A 15,677-nucleotide genomic window follows, 5' to 3' on the forward strand; every position below is an offset into this window, starting at 1 on the left:
CATCCGTGCCACCTCCCTGCTGGGCAAGGTGGGGAAACTGAGGCACGGAGCAGGTCCCAGGCTCATCCAAGAGGGAGGTGCCCAGCTTCTGCCCCCACTGGCACTGTTTTTGCCCGGCACCGGATTACGTTGTTGTGAGGGGGTCACAGCAGGGCGCTGGCGAGTCGAGGCCACGGCCACCTGGGGAGGGGAGCGTGGGCTAGGGGTTAGAGACCCTCTGCCTCTCCCCTTCCTCCTCCCAGCCCCATCCCCGACTGGGGCAGGCCACGCTACACATCCTGGCCCGTGTGCGGGCGCCCCCGGCAATTCCCCCTCTTCTCCTGGCAGCGGAGGGAGGGCTCAGCCCACGCAGGGGAAGCACCAACCCCCCCCCCCGTGCCTTCCTCCAGTCTGCCGGGAGGCCGAGGGGCTGTGCGAGGTGCTGGCAGCCACGCAGGGGGCCCCGCTGGCCCTGGCGCCCGAGCTGACCCGCGCCGTGACCAACGTGGTGTGCGCGCTGTGCTTCAACTCCTGCTACCGCCGCGGGGACCCCGAGTTCGAGACCATGCTGCAGTACAGCCAGGGCATCGTGGATACTGTGGGCAAGGAGAGCCTGGTGGACATCTTCCCCTGGCTGCAGGTGGGACGGGCTGGGGTCTCTGGGGCAGGGGGATGCTGGGGGGAGGGCTGGCGGGGGTGCGACTGGCACTGCCCTGCTCCTCCCCCCACAGTACTTCCCCAACAAGGACCTGGCCTGGCTGCGACAGTGCATCAAGGCCCGTGACGAGCTGCTCCAGAGGAAGTTCACCCAGCACAAGGTGGGGGCTCTGGGCACAGACCGCTGCCAAGGCAGCAAAGCTCTGGCAGGAGCTGGGGGAACTGAGGCACAGAGCAGGGACGGGCACTTGCGCCGGGGTGGGCTCTCAGAGCTGGGGAAACTGAGGCACGGGGCAGAGCCATCGAACCGGCATATCCCCACCCCGGTGGTTTCTGAATCGCCCAGCTGCGGGGTTTTGCGGGGGCTGCTGCGGCTGCAGCTCCCCTCACGGCCCCGCCGCCCCCAGGAAGCCTTCTGCAGCGACTCGGTGAGCGACCTGATGGACGCGCTGCTGCGCGCCAAGTTCAACATGGAGAACAACAACAGCCGCCTGGACCCAGGGCTGGAGCTGACCGACGACCACCTGCTCATGACCGTGGGCGACATCTTTGGGGCCGGCGTGGAGACCACCACCACCACGCTCAAGTGGGCCATCATCTACATGCTGCACTACCCCGAGGTGCGACCGCCCGGCTCCCTATGCCTCGCCCCGTCCTGTCTGGGCCCTGCCCCAGCCCCAGCCATCGCTTCCCCGCCTTGCGATGCTGCTGGACCCCTCCGGCCAGAGCCGGGCCCTGCTGTGCTCGGGGTGGCCGGGTGGGTTAATACTGAGAGGGTCCCCAGCGCCCGGCGTGGAGCTGTGCTGCCCTCCTGGCCCCTGCGCTTGCTTTGCTCTGCTGGAGGAGACTCTCCGGAGCAGTGTTGGGACTCTGACAGACAGCACCCCCGTTTAACCCCGTCCTTGCTGCGCAGGTGCAGCGAAAGATCCAGGAGGAGCTGGACCAGCAGCTCGGGCTGGAGAGACGGCCCCAGCTCAGCGACAGACAGCGCTTGCCCTACCTGGAGGCCACCATCAGCGAGGTCCTGCGCATCCGGCCCATAGCCCCGTTGCTCATCCCCCACGTGGCCCTGGTGGACTCCAGGTGAGCGGTGGCCCTCGCTCTGGGCAGGGTGTGGGGGGAGACGGTGGAGGGGGGCACTCACCTCTGCTCTTGCGCGGCAGCATCGGGGAGTACGTCATCCCCAAGGGCGCCCACGTCATCGTCAACGTCTGGGCCATCCACCACGACCGGGACGAGTGGGACAAGCCGGAGGAGTTCAACCCAGGTGAGCGTCGCAGACACGCGGGGAGCAGGGCAGCAGCAGGGGCAGCTTCCGGTGGCGTTCGGCCCTGGGAAGGGCTGGATGGGCCCCACTGCAGGCGCCTGCTGCGCGGAGGGGACCTGGCTGGGCTCCGGGCCCTGACCACGCCATCCCCTCCACCCTCAGGACGCTTCCTGGATGAGAGAGGCCAGCGCATTTACTCGCCCACCACCAGCTACATGCCCTTCGGCTTGGGCGTCCGCGCCTGCCTGGGTGAGGTGCTGGCCAAGATGGAGCTCTTCCTGCTGCTGTCCTGGATCCTGCAGCGCTTCACGCTGGAGCTCCCCGCGCACCACCCGCTGCCCTCGCTGGAGGGCAAGTTTGGCATCGTGCTGCAGGCCACGGGCTTCGACATCAAGGCCGTGCCGCGGGAGCCCGGCCGGGCCGGGCCGTGACACGACGCGACGCAGCCCCAGGGCCAGCCGGGGGACATTGGCCAGGGCTGAGCATAGCGGGTGCATTCGAGGCGTTGGGGTTGCTTGACGTCGGCGCTGTTTGCCTGCTATAAAGCGACTGATGAAAGGACGAGGTCTCGAGTCGTTCGTGGGCGGGGGCACGGAGGTGGGGGCTATGCGCCCGAGCTGGGCCGGGCTGCAGGGGTGGTGCCAGCCCGCTGGCTGCACCCTGCTCTCTTTGTCCCGTGCGTCTCCAGCAAGACGCGGCCCCGGCACCGGGTCGGCTGAGGACACGGGGCAGGCGGCAGCTTCCGTGTTGCTGCGGCGGCAGGAAGGAGCAGGGTGAAGCCAGCTGGGAGGGGCCCGGACACGCTGTGCTCTCCCTGGCCACAACTTACCTGGGCAAAACGTGCACGCCCAGGTTCGCTGACAGGCCCAAGCTGCGCCCCGCGCTCCTGCAGGTGCCAGAAGCCCCCGTGTCCTTGTGCCTCCACACGGGGTAGGGGTGAGGCGCGTGGTGGAGGGGCCTGCGCTGCAGAGACCCAAACAGCCTGGCTCTGCCACTGATGGCACCTTTGTCCTCAGGCACTTCCCCTAGTCTCCTCGGGCAGCAAGCAGCTCCTTGCACCCCCACTATTACCACGTCCCCCTGATGCTGATCTTGCCCCCTGTGGTACTGGGAGCTCTAGGGCCATCCCATGATTCTTGATGCCGCAGGGAGCAAAGCTGCTTGCTGACGCCTTCCCAGGGTGGTGGGGCGTGCATGGAGCTGTACTGCTGCACCACCCTGCGATCCCAGGCCCCCCGCAGCCTGTGAGCGCACACGCTCTCGGGGAGTGGGGTCTTGCACGCCCCTGGGGTGGATGAGCCACCACAGCCACTGCCCTTGGTGATATCTGAGCACCCCGGGTGTGTGGTAGTGCATCTGTGAGTGTGTGCATATCTGTGTAAGCATGTTAGTGTGTCTGTGTGAGCATGTGTTAGCGTGCCTGTCCGAGCGTGTGTGGGTGTGTTAGCGTGCCTGTGTATCTGTGTGAGCATGTATTTGCATGGCTGTATCAGCGTGCTCATGTGTCTGCGAGCAGGTTAGCATGTCTGTGTATTTGTGCATGTGCTAGTGTGCCTGCATGTGAGCACATGCCTGTGTGTGTAAAAGAGTTAGCATGCCCCTATGTCTGTGTTACCATGTGTCTGTTAGTGTGCCTGCGTGTGTCAGCATGTCCCTGCAGCCCTCACGGCCACGGCTCCGGGGCCGAAGTACCCTCGGAGCCAGCGCCTCGCCGGAGAGGCAGCGGCAGAGCAGGGCACTGAGCCCGTGGCTGGCGTCCTGTTGGCGAGGCCACCCTCCTCCCCTCGCTCGTGGCCCCGAGCGCTTGTCGCCTGAGAGCAGGATCCCTGACCACATCGCTCCCGGCTCGTGCACTGCATCTTCATGGCTGTCCCCGTCCCGCAGAGCCACATCAGGCATCTGCACACGTGCATGATCTTTGCCTGCTTTTAGCTTTGCCGCCAAACCTGGGCAGCACAGAGCAGGCCTGAGGCACGAAGAGACAAAACAGAGACCGAGCCCAGAGCTGCCCCCAACCCGGTGACCCCCCCATCCCAGCAGGGGCGCGAAGCGCGGCGGGAGAAGCCGGCCGTATTATCCACTGGTATCGCGTGGTGCCTTTTAACATTTACCCTGCGGTGATGTGGCTTTTCCCTTCTCCCAGGTTTTACGATCCACAGCCGTGCTGCAATCTGGCTGGCTTTCAGCCTGCCCTCAGCAACGGGGTAACCTTTTCCTAGATCCAAGAGTCTGTTTGCTTTTGCCATAAAAAAAACCCAGAGCCTGCAAGAGGCAGCTCTGCAATTAGATGCTTCCTCCCACCTCCTACTACTTGAGCTCTTAATATTTAACTAAATAGCGACAAGGCGGGGTGGACTATCCGTTTCTCTATGCCCTGTGCCCCACAAGGAACCAAAGCCAATGATAAATCTACACAAACACACACAACAGCCTCCTCTCCCGTTGTATCTTTTCCCAAAAAGCCAAAAATAAAGCTCGTTAAGAGCCCTTGACTATGAGTGTTGCTGCCTAGATAGATCTGAAATCATTTTGATGCCCAAGCTGTATTTACTTCCTATGCTACATTTCCCTTGGATTCCTTTCCCCAGGGACACATTTAGACCGGCTGATTTTGGTGCTTAGCACTGGGCCTGGCGTATACCGGTACCTCGAACCTGCCTGTGCTCACAGGTAGCACTGACCGTGGATGAGATGCACGTGGGGACCAACTTGTGTCCAACCTAAAGCCGTGGCAGGCCAGTCTCAGGCCTCCAGCTGATCTAATTCCCAGCTGCAAAGGCATGGGGCAGGAGAAATGTGTGTGAAACGGAGGACACGGGGGGCATGCCTTTGCATGAGGACAAGATGCTGCAGTGCGACTAACCCCGAGTCTGCAATAACACCCAGAAAAAACAAAGCCAGGACCTACCAAAATGAGAGATTTTGCAACTGTTGAGCTGGTCGAATAAAAGACATCACCTCTGCCAAAAGCTCTCCATATTTTTTTGCCTGCAGCCCAGCACAGATCAAATCTGTGTCCCTGCATAGCAGGAACGAAGCACTTTCAGGCTTGACCCTGGCCGGTGGGAGATCCCCGCGGCCGGGGCTAGATGGCGCCATGCTCCCGTCCCGGGCGCGATCCTCAGAACAAATCCACTCCAAAGTCATCTCCAAACTCGGTGGTGCCAGGATTCAGGATTTAGGCACCTAATACCAGCAGGCCTGGGTGGGGATTTTAGTCCATGCCAAAAACACATGGCCAAGGGCAGTGAACTGGCTGGGGTGGACTCTGCTGCACGCAGCCGAAACAGATCCGCTGCGTGTCATAGGTCCTGCACTGCTAACACAGACTCACACCTGGCCGACGTGCCAAATGCTTGGGCTTTCTGGGCCACAACCTCTGGACTTTGTCTACTATCGTCAAGGCTGTGATGCGAGCAGTAGCAAAAGCCCGTTTGCTTCTACCCTGGGACAACCGTGGACAGACGGCACCTGAGCTGGTGCAGCTAATATTGGCATTTTGTGCTTGGTTCTTCCGGGGGTAATTCTGCGGTGGCCTGGGGGACGTCACCTTTGTTTAAGGGGCCGCAGCGTCCTGCCACGCCCTTGTTCCTCCCTGCCAGTGTAAAGCTTTCTCGTGGACATCGACCTCCGTGGGAAGAGAGGCTTTATGGGCGGCACTAGGTCCCCCAGTCTATCTTGTGGGGATAGCTACGTCCTGGGCTAGCTGCTGTTTTTTGGCTCTTAATGGCACAATGATGCCGGCAAAGCCATGGTGCCTCTGCGGGTCGCCACGAACAGGCCTCCCGCCGTCATCCAATATAGGGCTTGAACACAGGCCAGCGGAGAGCAGTGACAGCGGACAGGAGGCGCGAGATGGGCAGGCTGTCTTCGAGCACCCGGCTCCAGCCCCAGCCGCGAGCGGTGGCATCCGGTGGGCACAGACGCTCCCTGCAAACAAACCGAGACGCAGGCCCGTGGGGCAGGCAGGCAGACACCCCGCTCTCCTACAAACGTCCTCCGTGGCCGGGTGGAGGGTCAGGTGCTTCTCAGGCATGTCCCAGGCAGGGATAATTACTTGGATGTGAGTTAAGGCGCGCACGAGCGATTAGGAGCTGGGACAGATGGGAGCGGCGGCTGGTGCTGGGGGAGACGGCGGTGCCCCGGTGCAACCCCGTGGCTGTGGGGAGCGGGTTGTGGGACAGGGGGCACAGCCACAGCCCCCTGGTCCTGGCAGACAGGTTCTCTCTAACCGGCCTGCGGGTACAGAGAGGAGCGGGTCCAAGCTGAGCATCGCGGGGGACACCTCGAGGCTGAACCCGCATGGTCCCGGGGCTCTGCTGCTCCAGTGCTGGCCCCAACAGAAGCAGGCGGTGCCGTTCAATCGATTGCAACTTGGAGGAGCCACGACCTGCGTGACTGTGGGCCAGAGGGCCGCCGCTCCGTGCCTCAGCTCCCCTTCCCCTCTTCCGCCTGAGCTCTCCTAAGCAGCAGCATCTGGCTCCTGGTGCATCTGGGCAGCACTGGGCGCTCCACGGCTCTGACCTCGTTGCTGCCCTGTACCAGGGTCAGCCCTAGTGCAGATGAGGCTCCTGCAGCCTTCTTACTGCTGCATCCAGTGGTCAGAGTGGCGGTAAATTGACTACTGGAGTCATCTGAGACTTCAGCAGAGCGATGCAGGGACTCATGGGCTGCAGCCCTGGAGCCCATTGCTAACGGAGGGCGGGGGGGGAAGAAGACGCAGAGAGACAGAGCCACTCACCCAGCCACAGATGCCTGCACCAGCCATGCCCGAGTGCAAGGCCCCGGCCTCACTTCCCCAGCCCCACTACGCCTCCTTGCTTCTTCCCTGGAGCGCTCCCTCACGAGCTTCGCCTCCCACTTGCCATTCAGCTGCCCTGCTCCGTCCCACCAGGCCCTGGAAGACCCAGACCCGAGAAATTTAGACAAGGGGGGAAAGCCAACCAGCCCACCCCCTGGCTGGTCCTTTAGCACAAACACGGGACTCGGCTTGTGCAAGGCCCCTTCTCCCATGCAAGGGTCACCGGGTCCCAGGCTCCCTTGCCCCAAGCAGTACCAGTCTGAGCTGGAGGGAAATCGCTTCCTGCCCCAGTGCAGCGCGGGGCTGAGCCTGAGCGCGGGGCAAGGCCCTCCTGCCAGGACCCTGCGGGGCTGGTACCAGCAGGAGCATTGGCCCAGCCCAGCCCCAGCCCCAGCCCCTCGACATATGGAGCAGCAAATGGGGGGTGGGCAACCAGCCCAGCCCCAAGGCCTGGGACATGCCCCTAGTAGAAGTGCTGCTGACTCCTTCACTGGAGGTCGGAGCGGCGCTGGACAGGGGTGATTTAGGGGTAGCAGTGCAGGGGTCGGCCTGCATGACCCCCAACATCCATCCCAGCCCTCTGGGTCTATGACGTCCATAGACAAAGGGGAAAGGCGCCCTAAACCCACGAGGCCACGACTGGGGCAGCGCGCGGGGGACGTGAGCCGGCGACGCCGCCGATCCAGCACGGCCAAGCAGCAGCAACTCCTCCGGCGACGCCAGCGAAGGGCCTCGCGCACACGGGCTGGGGGGCCGGCGCTTTCCAGCGTCCGATCGCTGCCGCAGTTCCTGAGACCCACCGATTTCTCGGCCCCACTCAGCACGGGGTTACGCAGCGGCCCCGGGGGACAGGACCAGTGGGAGCAGGAGAGGCGTTTCCTTGCCGAGAGGGAGCGGGCGACGATCAAATGCCCCCACGGCTCCTCTGATCCGGGCAGGCGGCCAGAGGAACTGAGTAAGCACGAACCCGCGGACACAGCTGTCGTCAGATGGAAAACAAATCCGGCACGAAACGCTGCGTCTTTCATTCCTGGGCTGGGCTGGCGCCTCACGTGCCTGAATCGGTAGGAGGGACGGGGTGGGGGGACTGGCTTAGCAGGGCAGATGGGGCTCACGCTGCCCTCCCGCACTGCATGTGGGGGCAGAGCCCTGGCCCTGGCAAGAGGAGCAGACACGACGCATGAGAGCAGGCCCCTGGCCTCTCTCCCCCATGACACCACCCACCTCTGGGCTGTGCTACGCCCCCTCCCCAAGCAGGGGGGAGAGGAGATGGTCCCGGGGCTCTGGGGCCAGAGGGTTGGGAAGGACGAGGGGGAGTCCTGCACCCTCTCTCGACACTCGTTTCAGCTCCAACAGATCGAAGCTCGTGCTTTGGAGCAGGAAGGAAGAGCCTTTTGGCAGTGCAGAGGAGCAGGATGGAGTCTGGGAGGGACTGAAGCAGGGATGCAACGCTGAAGGGAAAAGGGTTAGCTTCTGGAGCGGCTTCCCCATTTTGCTGGCTTCAGCGTAGAAATAAAATCTTCAGCGTTGCCCTGAACGCGTGTGAACCCCTTCAACTGCATGCATGCATGCATCCGCCCAGGGTGTGAGAGAGAAGCCCTGGATGTTACTCGGACACGCAGGAGCCGCCTGGCTGCCAGTCGGGAATGCAGGTTCAAGGCAGGTGATGTCCAGAGGTCGGAGACGCTGCTCGTCACCGCGCTCAGCGCCACGGTCTGATTTTGCCTCTGTCACAACAAGGATCTGGTTTCTGCCCACTCAGCCTGGGAGCAAGTCATGGATGGCGGCTCACGCGGATGGGAATGGGTGAAGTGCCCTTTGCCTTTGCATGACCTGAGCTTCTTGGGTTCTGCAAGCAGGACTTGAAGCCATTTTCTTAATCTATCAAACACTGCAAATGCTGTTGTGCCTACAACTCCTTCCCTAGCCAGTGTCTACTCAATGCACGGTCCTGAGTTCAATGGAGACCAAGGAATCGACTGCAGGGCAGAAGGACGATTAACTGAGGAGCAGAAGCCCAAAGTACAGCCAGAGGCTGATTTAGATTCAGATCTGGCCCTAAAAACTGCCCCTTAGGGTTTGGTTGAAGAGCATCTGGTGAAGGAGGTTTTCACCCACTGACTTCTGCTCACACGCTTGGACGTGTCTGATGTGGGCAAAGACACGCCGTGCAGAAAGCTCCCGGAGCTGGAAGACAGCAGCGTTGCCTGCTCACGGGCATCCTACGCAGGGGCCGACACTTCACTATACAGCAATTGCATGTCTCCGGCAGAGCATTTCAGCGGGGCCGAGCTACTTGCATCCCTTCTGCCGCTTCCTCCAGATAAGGCATTCTTTGCTCGTCCTCAGGCGACGCATTGAATATCCCTGAAACACCCCAGAAATGATCAAACTTTGATGGGCGCGAACAATCCCTGCAAGTCATGTTTCACTACCAACAAAATCTTTTCGAAACGGTGCATTTTTAAAGCGACTCTTGTTATCACCTATTACGAACGCTGCCCGGTGTTTTCTGCCTCTCGTTTGAAGCGCTGTTCACAAGCCACGTGGACCAGCACTAAGCCTGCTGTGCTATGGAATAGGCTTTGGTGACTGTAAATGTGATCGTTAAATGTGCAGGAAACGTACTGAAACATAACCTGTGCCCAGGTTTTCCTCCGACGAGCTGCCGTTTACCACCATTCATAGACTGTTTTGCTTGGACTTAGAAAACCCCCTGGTTTTGTAGGTTTGGGTTGCATTTGCTTCCGACTTGCAGACAATCCCGAAGGTCGCTTCCTCGAACCCAACAGCCGCCTTTCGCCAAGTGATAGCCAGTCAAAGCCCATTGCCATCATCAGAGCTCTTACCAAAAAAACGGAGAAAGGTTGAAAACCAGGAGAAGCCCGACAGCGGGGCTGGATGCCGTGTTCAGCTCTACAGAGCGCTTGTGCCACGCTCCCTGCCCGCGCATCTGTGCTCAGTGGCCTTTCCTGGGGCATCTAAAAGGTAGTCTGGGATGACAACTGCAACTCAGGAACAAAGGGTCTTTCTGCCACAAGAGAAAGGTGGCTCAGAAAAAAAATGAAAGCGAGCGAGAGTCCTTTGTAGGTATTTTGCGGTCTGATCTTTCAAAGCAGCCCGAGCGGGATTGTCGAGCAGAGGTACGGGTCCTCTCACTGCTCCGTCTGACCTTAGAAACGTCAGGAATAGCATCCCATCTTCCTTTGGCTTGGAGGGAAATCTGGCGTGTCCAGAACAGGAGCCCCACTGCTTTTAATTGTCCTGACCAGCTGGCCCTTCAGATAAAGGTGCCGTAGTCTATTCTTTACCCGCGCCAGCACGCTGCGCCCTGGGACAGGCTTTCACAAATCTAAAAGCAGGCGGCCGGTCGTCCCCAGGCGGCCTCACGTACCAGACACAAGTCTGATCCTACCAAACACAAGAACCGTCCCCGTGACAAAGTTGCTCTTAACAGACGTACAAGCACAGATCACGATCTGCCGCACGCAGGGAAAGATGAGAGATGCCCTGAATAATCCACCTTTTGCTCCCCGCATCCCTGCCCCAACGCACCCTTGCCTCTGCCCATCAAAGCAACGTTTAAGGGCAGATATTTTTTTTTTCCCATTCTCAGCTCAGGAAATGATGCGCACACGGTCGAGTTATGAGAAAAGACTTTATATTTTGGTTTCCACCTTATCGAAAACTGATTTTGGTTTCAATCAATCACATCTGAATGTCTGAGTTCAGGTTTCGGTATTTTTTTTCCCCGTAACAGTAATGATCTGGATGATCATAATTAAGAAAGGGGAGAAGGGGGGGAAAAAAACCCCAACAACAGCAACAACAACAAAAAAAACAAACCTCAAGCACGATATACAGTCCGAGTCCTGCCCTTTTTCCACAGGGGCGCTCCAGGGAATGTTAGTTTTCGTATTTGTGTTTTCCTTCAGGTTATTACTAACGAAATCACTACTGTTTAGTAAAGCACAGCTACAGTAAATTTTCTTGCAGTCTTACAGCAGGTTTTGTATTACCAGTAGATCACACATGCATGCACTGCAGTCACACACACATACGCTCACAGACATTATACAGTAGCCAGTTGCCACCAGAAAAAAAAAATAAAGGAAGAAAACAGACATTCGTTTCTTTAAGTGGTCAACGGTAAAAATTGCACCAAAACTTTGGATTGAGAAGAAAAAAAAAAAAAATCCCAGAACAAATGAAAGAATACTGCACAGGTCTTCCACGTCTATGCGGTACGTCATCCTTTCACCACGGACGGAGCACACGTCTCCATTTGTTCACCATGCATCACTGACACTTGAAGGCACGCTGGCCAGAGAGCCCTGTTCTTGATTTTGTCGTCTGAATGAGAGCGTTGCCCAAAACGGGGCGAAATAAAGCAAGCCGTCCCTTTGGCAGCATACGAGTTGAACGTCCTTTAGAGACCACAGTATGTGGAAAGGCAGCCCAGCTGCCTGGAGTCTTACCTCCTAGCTGTGCTCTTAGAGGCTTTGCCTGAAGGAATACATTTAAGGAGGAATAAAAAAAAAAAGGTCAAAAAAGTAAAAATCAAAATCTGCAATACCCTCGTTTCCAAATTGCACATCTTAGACTAACGTTCCCTCTGGAAGAAACTGGTCCTTTGGTTACCAGCTTCAAGCGGGCCATCTCCTTCCTACCTGCCGTCCTAATCACTGAAGCACCAGGAATTACAGCGCTGGGACCGACTTAAAACATGTATCATTGGGGCAGGGGAAAATGAGAAGACAAAAAAACCAAACAAAAGAAATCCTCCCTTACAGGTCTGAATCCAAACCAGAACTCTTGGGCTGCTGACTGCCAGGACGATCAGAAGCTGCTTTGCTTCTGGGAAGACACCTGGAGGGTAGAGCCACCGCGTATGCTCCTGATCCTCCCAGGCTTCGACTTGCTGAGCTTGGCTGATTGCAAGAGAAAGCAGGTTTTTTGGGGTCAAAAAAACACAAAACCAAAAAACCAACCAAAAACACTAGGAACCCGTCACCAAAACCATCCCGAGGAACGACCCAGTGTGCCACGGCTTTGCTCGGACAGGCGAGAGCCTCCCCCACCCCCGCGCGCGGGCGTGATCGGGATGCAATCCAGGCGCGGGTGGGTGCCTCTCCGCTGAGCAGTGCTTTTTGGGGGAGTTTTCCCCAAGTGACAGCTGGAAAAGTATAAACCAAGGAGAAGAAAGAAAGAAACAAGGAAACCAGGTTGCGCCACCTTTCCCTTCCCGACGGGTTCAACCTCGATCAGGTTCTCCCTTCCGGCTTAGCTGGGAGAGCTGTTGGCCTGAGAGTCCTGCTCGTTTATTGTGTTCAAGAGCACGCAGACGGGCTGCCGGGGCAGGTGGTGGTGGCCGTGCTCGCGGGGCTGCTCCTCGGCGGCGCCGAAGAGGCCCCCCTCCTCCTCGTCCCCGTGGGACCGGCTGCTGCAGCTGTCGCAGAAGTCCAGGGGCCCGTCCAGCGCGTCGTCGATGAGCCCGTCGTACTCCTTGAGGTCGTCGCCGTGGTGGCCGCGGTTGCAGACGCACACCTCGATGCCCGAGTCGCCGGTGAAGCGGCGCTGCCTCCCCGGGGTCTTGTCTTTGGCCTCGGGGATGGCGCCATTCGGGTCTAAGCTCTCCGAGCCGTAATCCTTAAGCAGTTCCTCTTTGCACTCCGGGTAGGACGTGGGCTCGGCCGTCCCCTCCGGCTCGGCGCTGCCGCTGGAGTCGCCCGGCTCAAAGCCCTGACTTTTGGTGACCGCTTGCTCTGTCTGCGGCGCGGCGGGCTCGGCATCGCCGAGGCTGGGAGGCCCAGTGCCGTCGATCCCGCTGTTATTGCTTCCGGGTGCGGCGGGAGAGCCCTGGGCCGGCGGCAGGGCCCGCGGGGCGTCGGGGATTGTGCTACTGCTGCCTGCTGGGCCACACTGCTGATGTAAGGCACTGTATGGTGGGGGCGGGGTCGGCGGTCGGTTCACCACTTCCTCGTAGGGAGGCAGCAAATAGTTTGGCAAAAATCCTGAAATGGGGAGGCAGAGAGAAGTCGTTAGTCCGGGCACGGGGTCGCCCGCTCCAAACGAAACGATGGGTCCCAAGAGCTGCCCTCGCTGCGGCTCTCCAAAATCGGAAGGGGACTGAGCCCGCCCTGACAGAGGGGCAGGGAAGTCCCCCCCATGGTGGAGAAGGGGAAACTGAGGCATGGAGCAGAAGTGGCTTCCTGAAGGTCACACGAGGGCTGACCAGGGGACAAAAGCCAGGTCCCTCAACTCCCAGGTCTAGGTGTTAGCTACACAACCACCCTGGACATAGCACCACGCCATACCCAACAACGATCCCGTACCGGGCACAGGAAACAGAGTACGCGACTTAACAGATCCGCATTTTCAGCTCGGACAGCGGTGTCGTCTCACGCGGGCCTGCGCAGGCAAGGGGGATGGCAATCGCCATTGCACTAAAGGCCTCACCCAAGGTTGGACTCAGCGTTTCTGGGCAGGACCCGAGTCAAACGCTCTCATCGTGGCCGCCGGGGGAGGTCGTGACCAACGTATTTAGAACATCTCCAAAACCTACAAAAGCTTTTCTACGGGCAGCAAAACATCCCATGTCAGCATAACGGGCTGAATCAAGGGGGGGGGAAAGCACTGTTTCCAATGCAATGTTGTTTTAAGGCGTCAGGGCAATTAAAGCGACGCCAGTTACTGCGCTCATGGCAGCTCCCAGGAGGGCACTGGAAACCCAGTGCGGTCTAGTAATCAGAGCGCAGGGCTGGGAATCAGGAAGATCCCAGCTGAGTCATCGCCTTCCCCCGACCTCGGGCGACCAGCTTCTGTCAAGCCACTTCCTTCTAAGCCTCAGCCATGCAAGCTGCACAAACAGATATAAAAGCAGGAGCTCTGATGCAGCCGGGCCCCAACCGGTGCTAAAGACGGTGCTTTTAACACCTCCCCACAGCTCTGGACAGCCCAAAAGCTTTAAGGCCTGGCCCTGCGAGGAGCTGAGTAATAGCAGCGCTGCACATGGCACAGTTCTGCTCCCAGACTGGACCGTGCTACGCCCTCCAGGCAGCAATCATTTTCCTCCTCCTGGTCATAAACCACTACGCAGGAGGCGGTGCCGCCAGGCTCCTTGGTCCGCTCTGCACCTAGGAAGATCGACGTGAAGTACGTACGGAAATAAAAGGGGAGAGCCGAGTAGTTGTGGGCTTCCCGGTAAGCGATTAGGTTGATTTCATGCTGCCGCTGCTGGGCTTGGAGCCGGTGTTTGGCACGACGGTGATGGCATACGCAACAGCAGCTTAGGATGATGATGATGGTCCATACCAGCCAGAACCCTGCAGGCACACAGGGAGGAACAAAAGCCAGTTATTTCCGAGGACGACCGGGGAACACGAACCACATGACGTGCACATAGACAAGCCGATATAAAGGGTTGATGGCACAAGGCACAAAGCAGCAAAAGTTTCAGAGCTAAACCCACGAGTCCTGAAGATGCTGCATGTATTGCTCGAGGCTGCAAACCACACAGTTTCCAGTTATGTTTGGCAGCAATGTACTGGGACCCTGGAGTGAACTGGGAAGTGCTGAGCGAGCACTGGTGCTAGAGGAGGATGCTGAATGGTGATGCTGGGAGATGCTGGCTGGGGGCACGAGGCCACGCTGGCCAGGCACCGTCGCCCTACAGATCCCCCACCTGGCTGAAACAGATCTTCAAGCCAAAAATAAGCCTAGAGCTGTGAATAGCAGAACATGCCACCCCCAAACCACCAGACAGACCCCTCGCCTTCAAAAAGGACACCGGATCTTATCCATGCAGCAAGACCGACAGGACTCAGACACATTACAAAGCTAGTCAAACACTTGAGGCTAGGCAGAGAGACTGTTCAAGGTATTTAGACATCTAATTCCCATTGAAATTTGGCTTGTGGAACAGGGGGCCAATAATTATCTTCTGTGATAAATATTTCTATCCAAATCACAAAGAAAAAAAAAATCCCCCTGTGATAATGTAGGAGAGTGGAGACTCCAAACACAGGGAAAAGCAGAGCTTGTTTCCTGCATAAGCTAAATTTTCTAAGCTTGAGGACACGACAGACAAAAACATGAAACCCCCTAAAGATTAAAATAAGTTTATTTTTGCATCACTGTCTTACATACTCTGAAGTGAGAACAAAATCACAGGTGCAGAATATCTATTTTTCCACTGCTTGTGGGTTTTGTGCTTTAGCACAAATCGTATGAGGTCTCCTTCCAGAAGTGGCATTCAAATGCCTGAACACTACTTGAATTTTACATGATCTGCCGGAAGATCAAAACCACAAAAGCATTTCTAGAAATGAGTTGTATGCAACATCACATCCATACCCAGCTTAGGAGACTTCATCCCTTAAACCACAGCGCCTATGGAGTAACGGCTTTATTTCATAGATTTCATAGACATCAGGGCTGGAAGGGACCTCGGGAGATCATCGAGTCCAGCCCCCCGCCCAAAGGGCAGGAAGTCAGCTGGGGTCATAGGATCCCAGCAAGATAAGCATCCAATTTACTCTTGAAGTTACTCTTTAGACTCACCTCTGTTATTTTTTAGTCTAATTTTTGGCCTGCATCATATATTTTTGAAAGATATTGGTAGATCAGCGGCTCTCAGTCTTTTTAGATACAAGACACCCCTTGCTAGACTGAAGGCACCCCTTGGAAAATGCCACTCAAAGCTTTCACTTGTTCCTTGAGGGTGGAAAACACAACAGAGCAGGTCTTCTGTTGCAAAGACCTCCGAAAGACCACAACAGGTCAGCATGTTTTTGGCTCTCTTGATTCCTTTTTGAAATCCCAGGATTTATCTTGCAAACTACAGAGAGGTGTTTGCACACTGAACAGTGTTAATATGACATACCGCCCTGGAAAGGATCTCACAGCACCCTGGTTGAGAATCACTGCGTTCGATAAATGCTGTCAGCATGTCACACAACCAGGTTTTTATTT

The 15,677-nt window shown here is 57.8% G+C and overlaps 2 protein-coding genes across 3 annotated transcripts in view; one reads left to right on the top strand and one right to left on the bottom strand.

Moving 5' to 3' along the window:
* Position 1: 1 nt before the first annotated feature.
* Positions 2–2,464, top strand: LOC109323822 (steroid 17-alpha-hydroxylase/17,20 lyase; the record flags this gene model as incomplete). The annotated part of the gene is made up of 6 exons (XM_019555487.1): positions 2–619; positions 711–797; positions 1,044–1,256; positions 1,550–1,719; positions 1,800–1,903; positions 2,066–2,464. Coding segments are annotated over 6 exons (1,461 nt in total), but the record flags the coding sequence as incomplete, so codon positions are not given.
* A 7,884-nt stretch (positions 2,465–10,348) lies between these two features.
* The window catches only part of WBP1L (WW domain binding protein 1-like), a 31,903-nt gene continuing 26,574 nt past the window's right edge, over positions 10,349–15,677 (bottom strand). For both annotated transcript variants that reach the window (XM_019556110.1, XM_019556109.1), the window contains 2 exons: positions 13,868–14,029; positions 10,349–12,718 (listed from right to left, as the gene is read on the bottom strand). In XM_019556110.1, the coding sequence (XP_019411655.1) occupies positions 11,988–12,718; positions 13,868–14,029 (893 nt within the window). In that variant the 3' untranslated portion in view covers positions 10,349–11,987. The remainder of the gene's footprint in view (positions 12,719–13,867; positions 14,030–15,677) is intronic.

This window comes from Crocodylus porosus, unplaced genomic scaffold, assembly GCF_001723895.1.
Source record: "Crocodylus porosus isolate Cpor-Errol unplaced genomic scaffold, CroPor_comp1, whole genome shotgun sequence".
Classification (NCBI taxonomy): Eukaryota; Metazoa; Chordata; order Crocodylia; family Crocodylidae; genus Crocodylus; species Crocodylus porosus.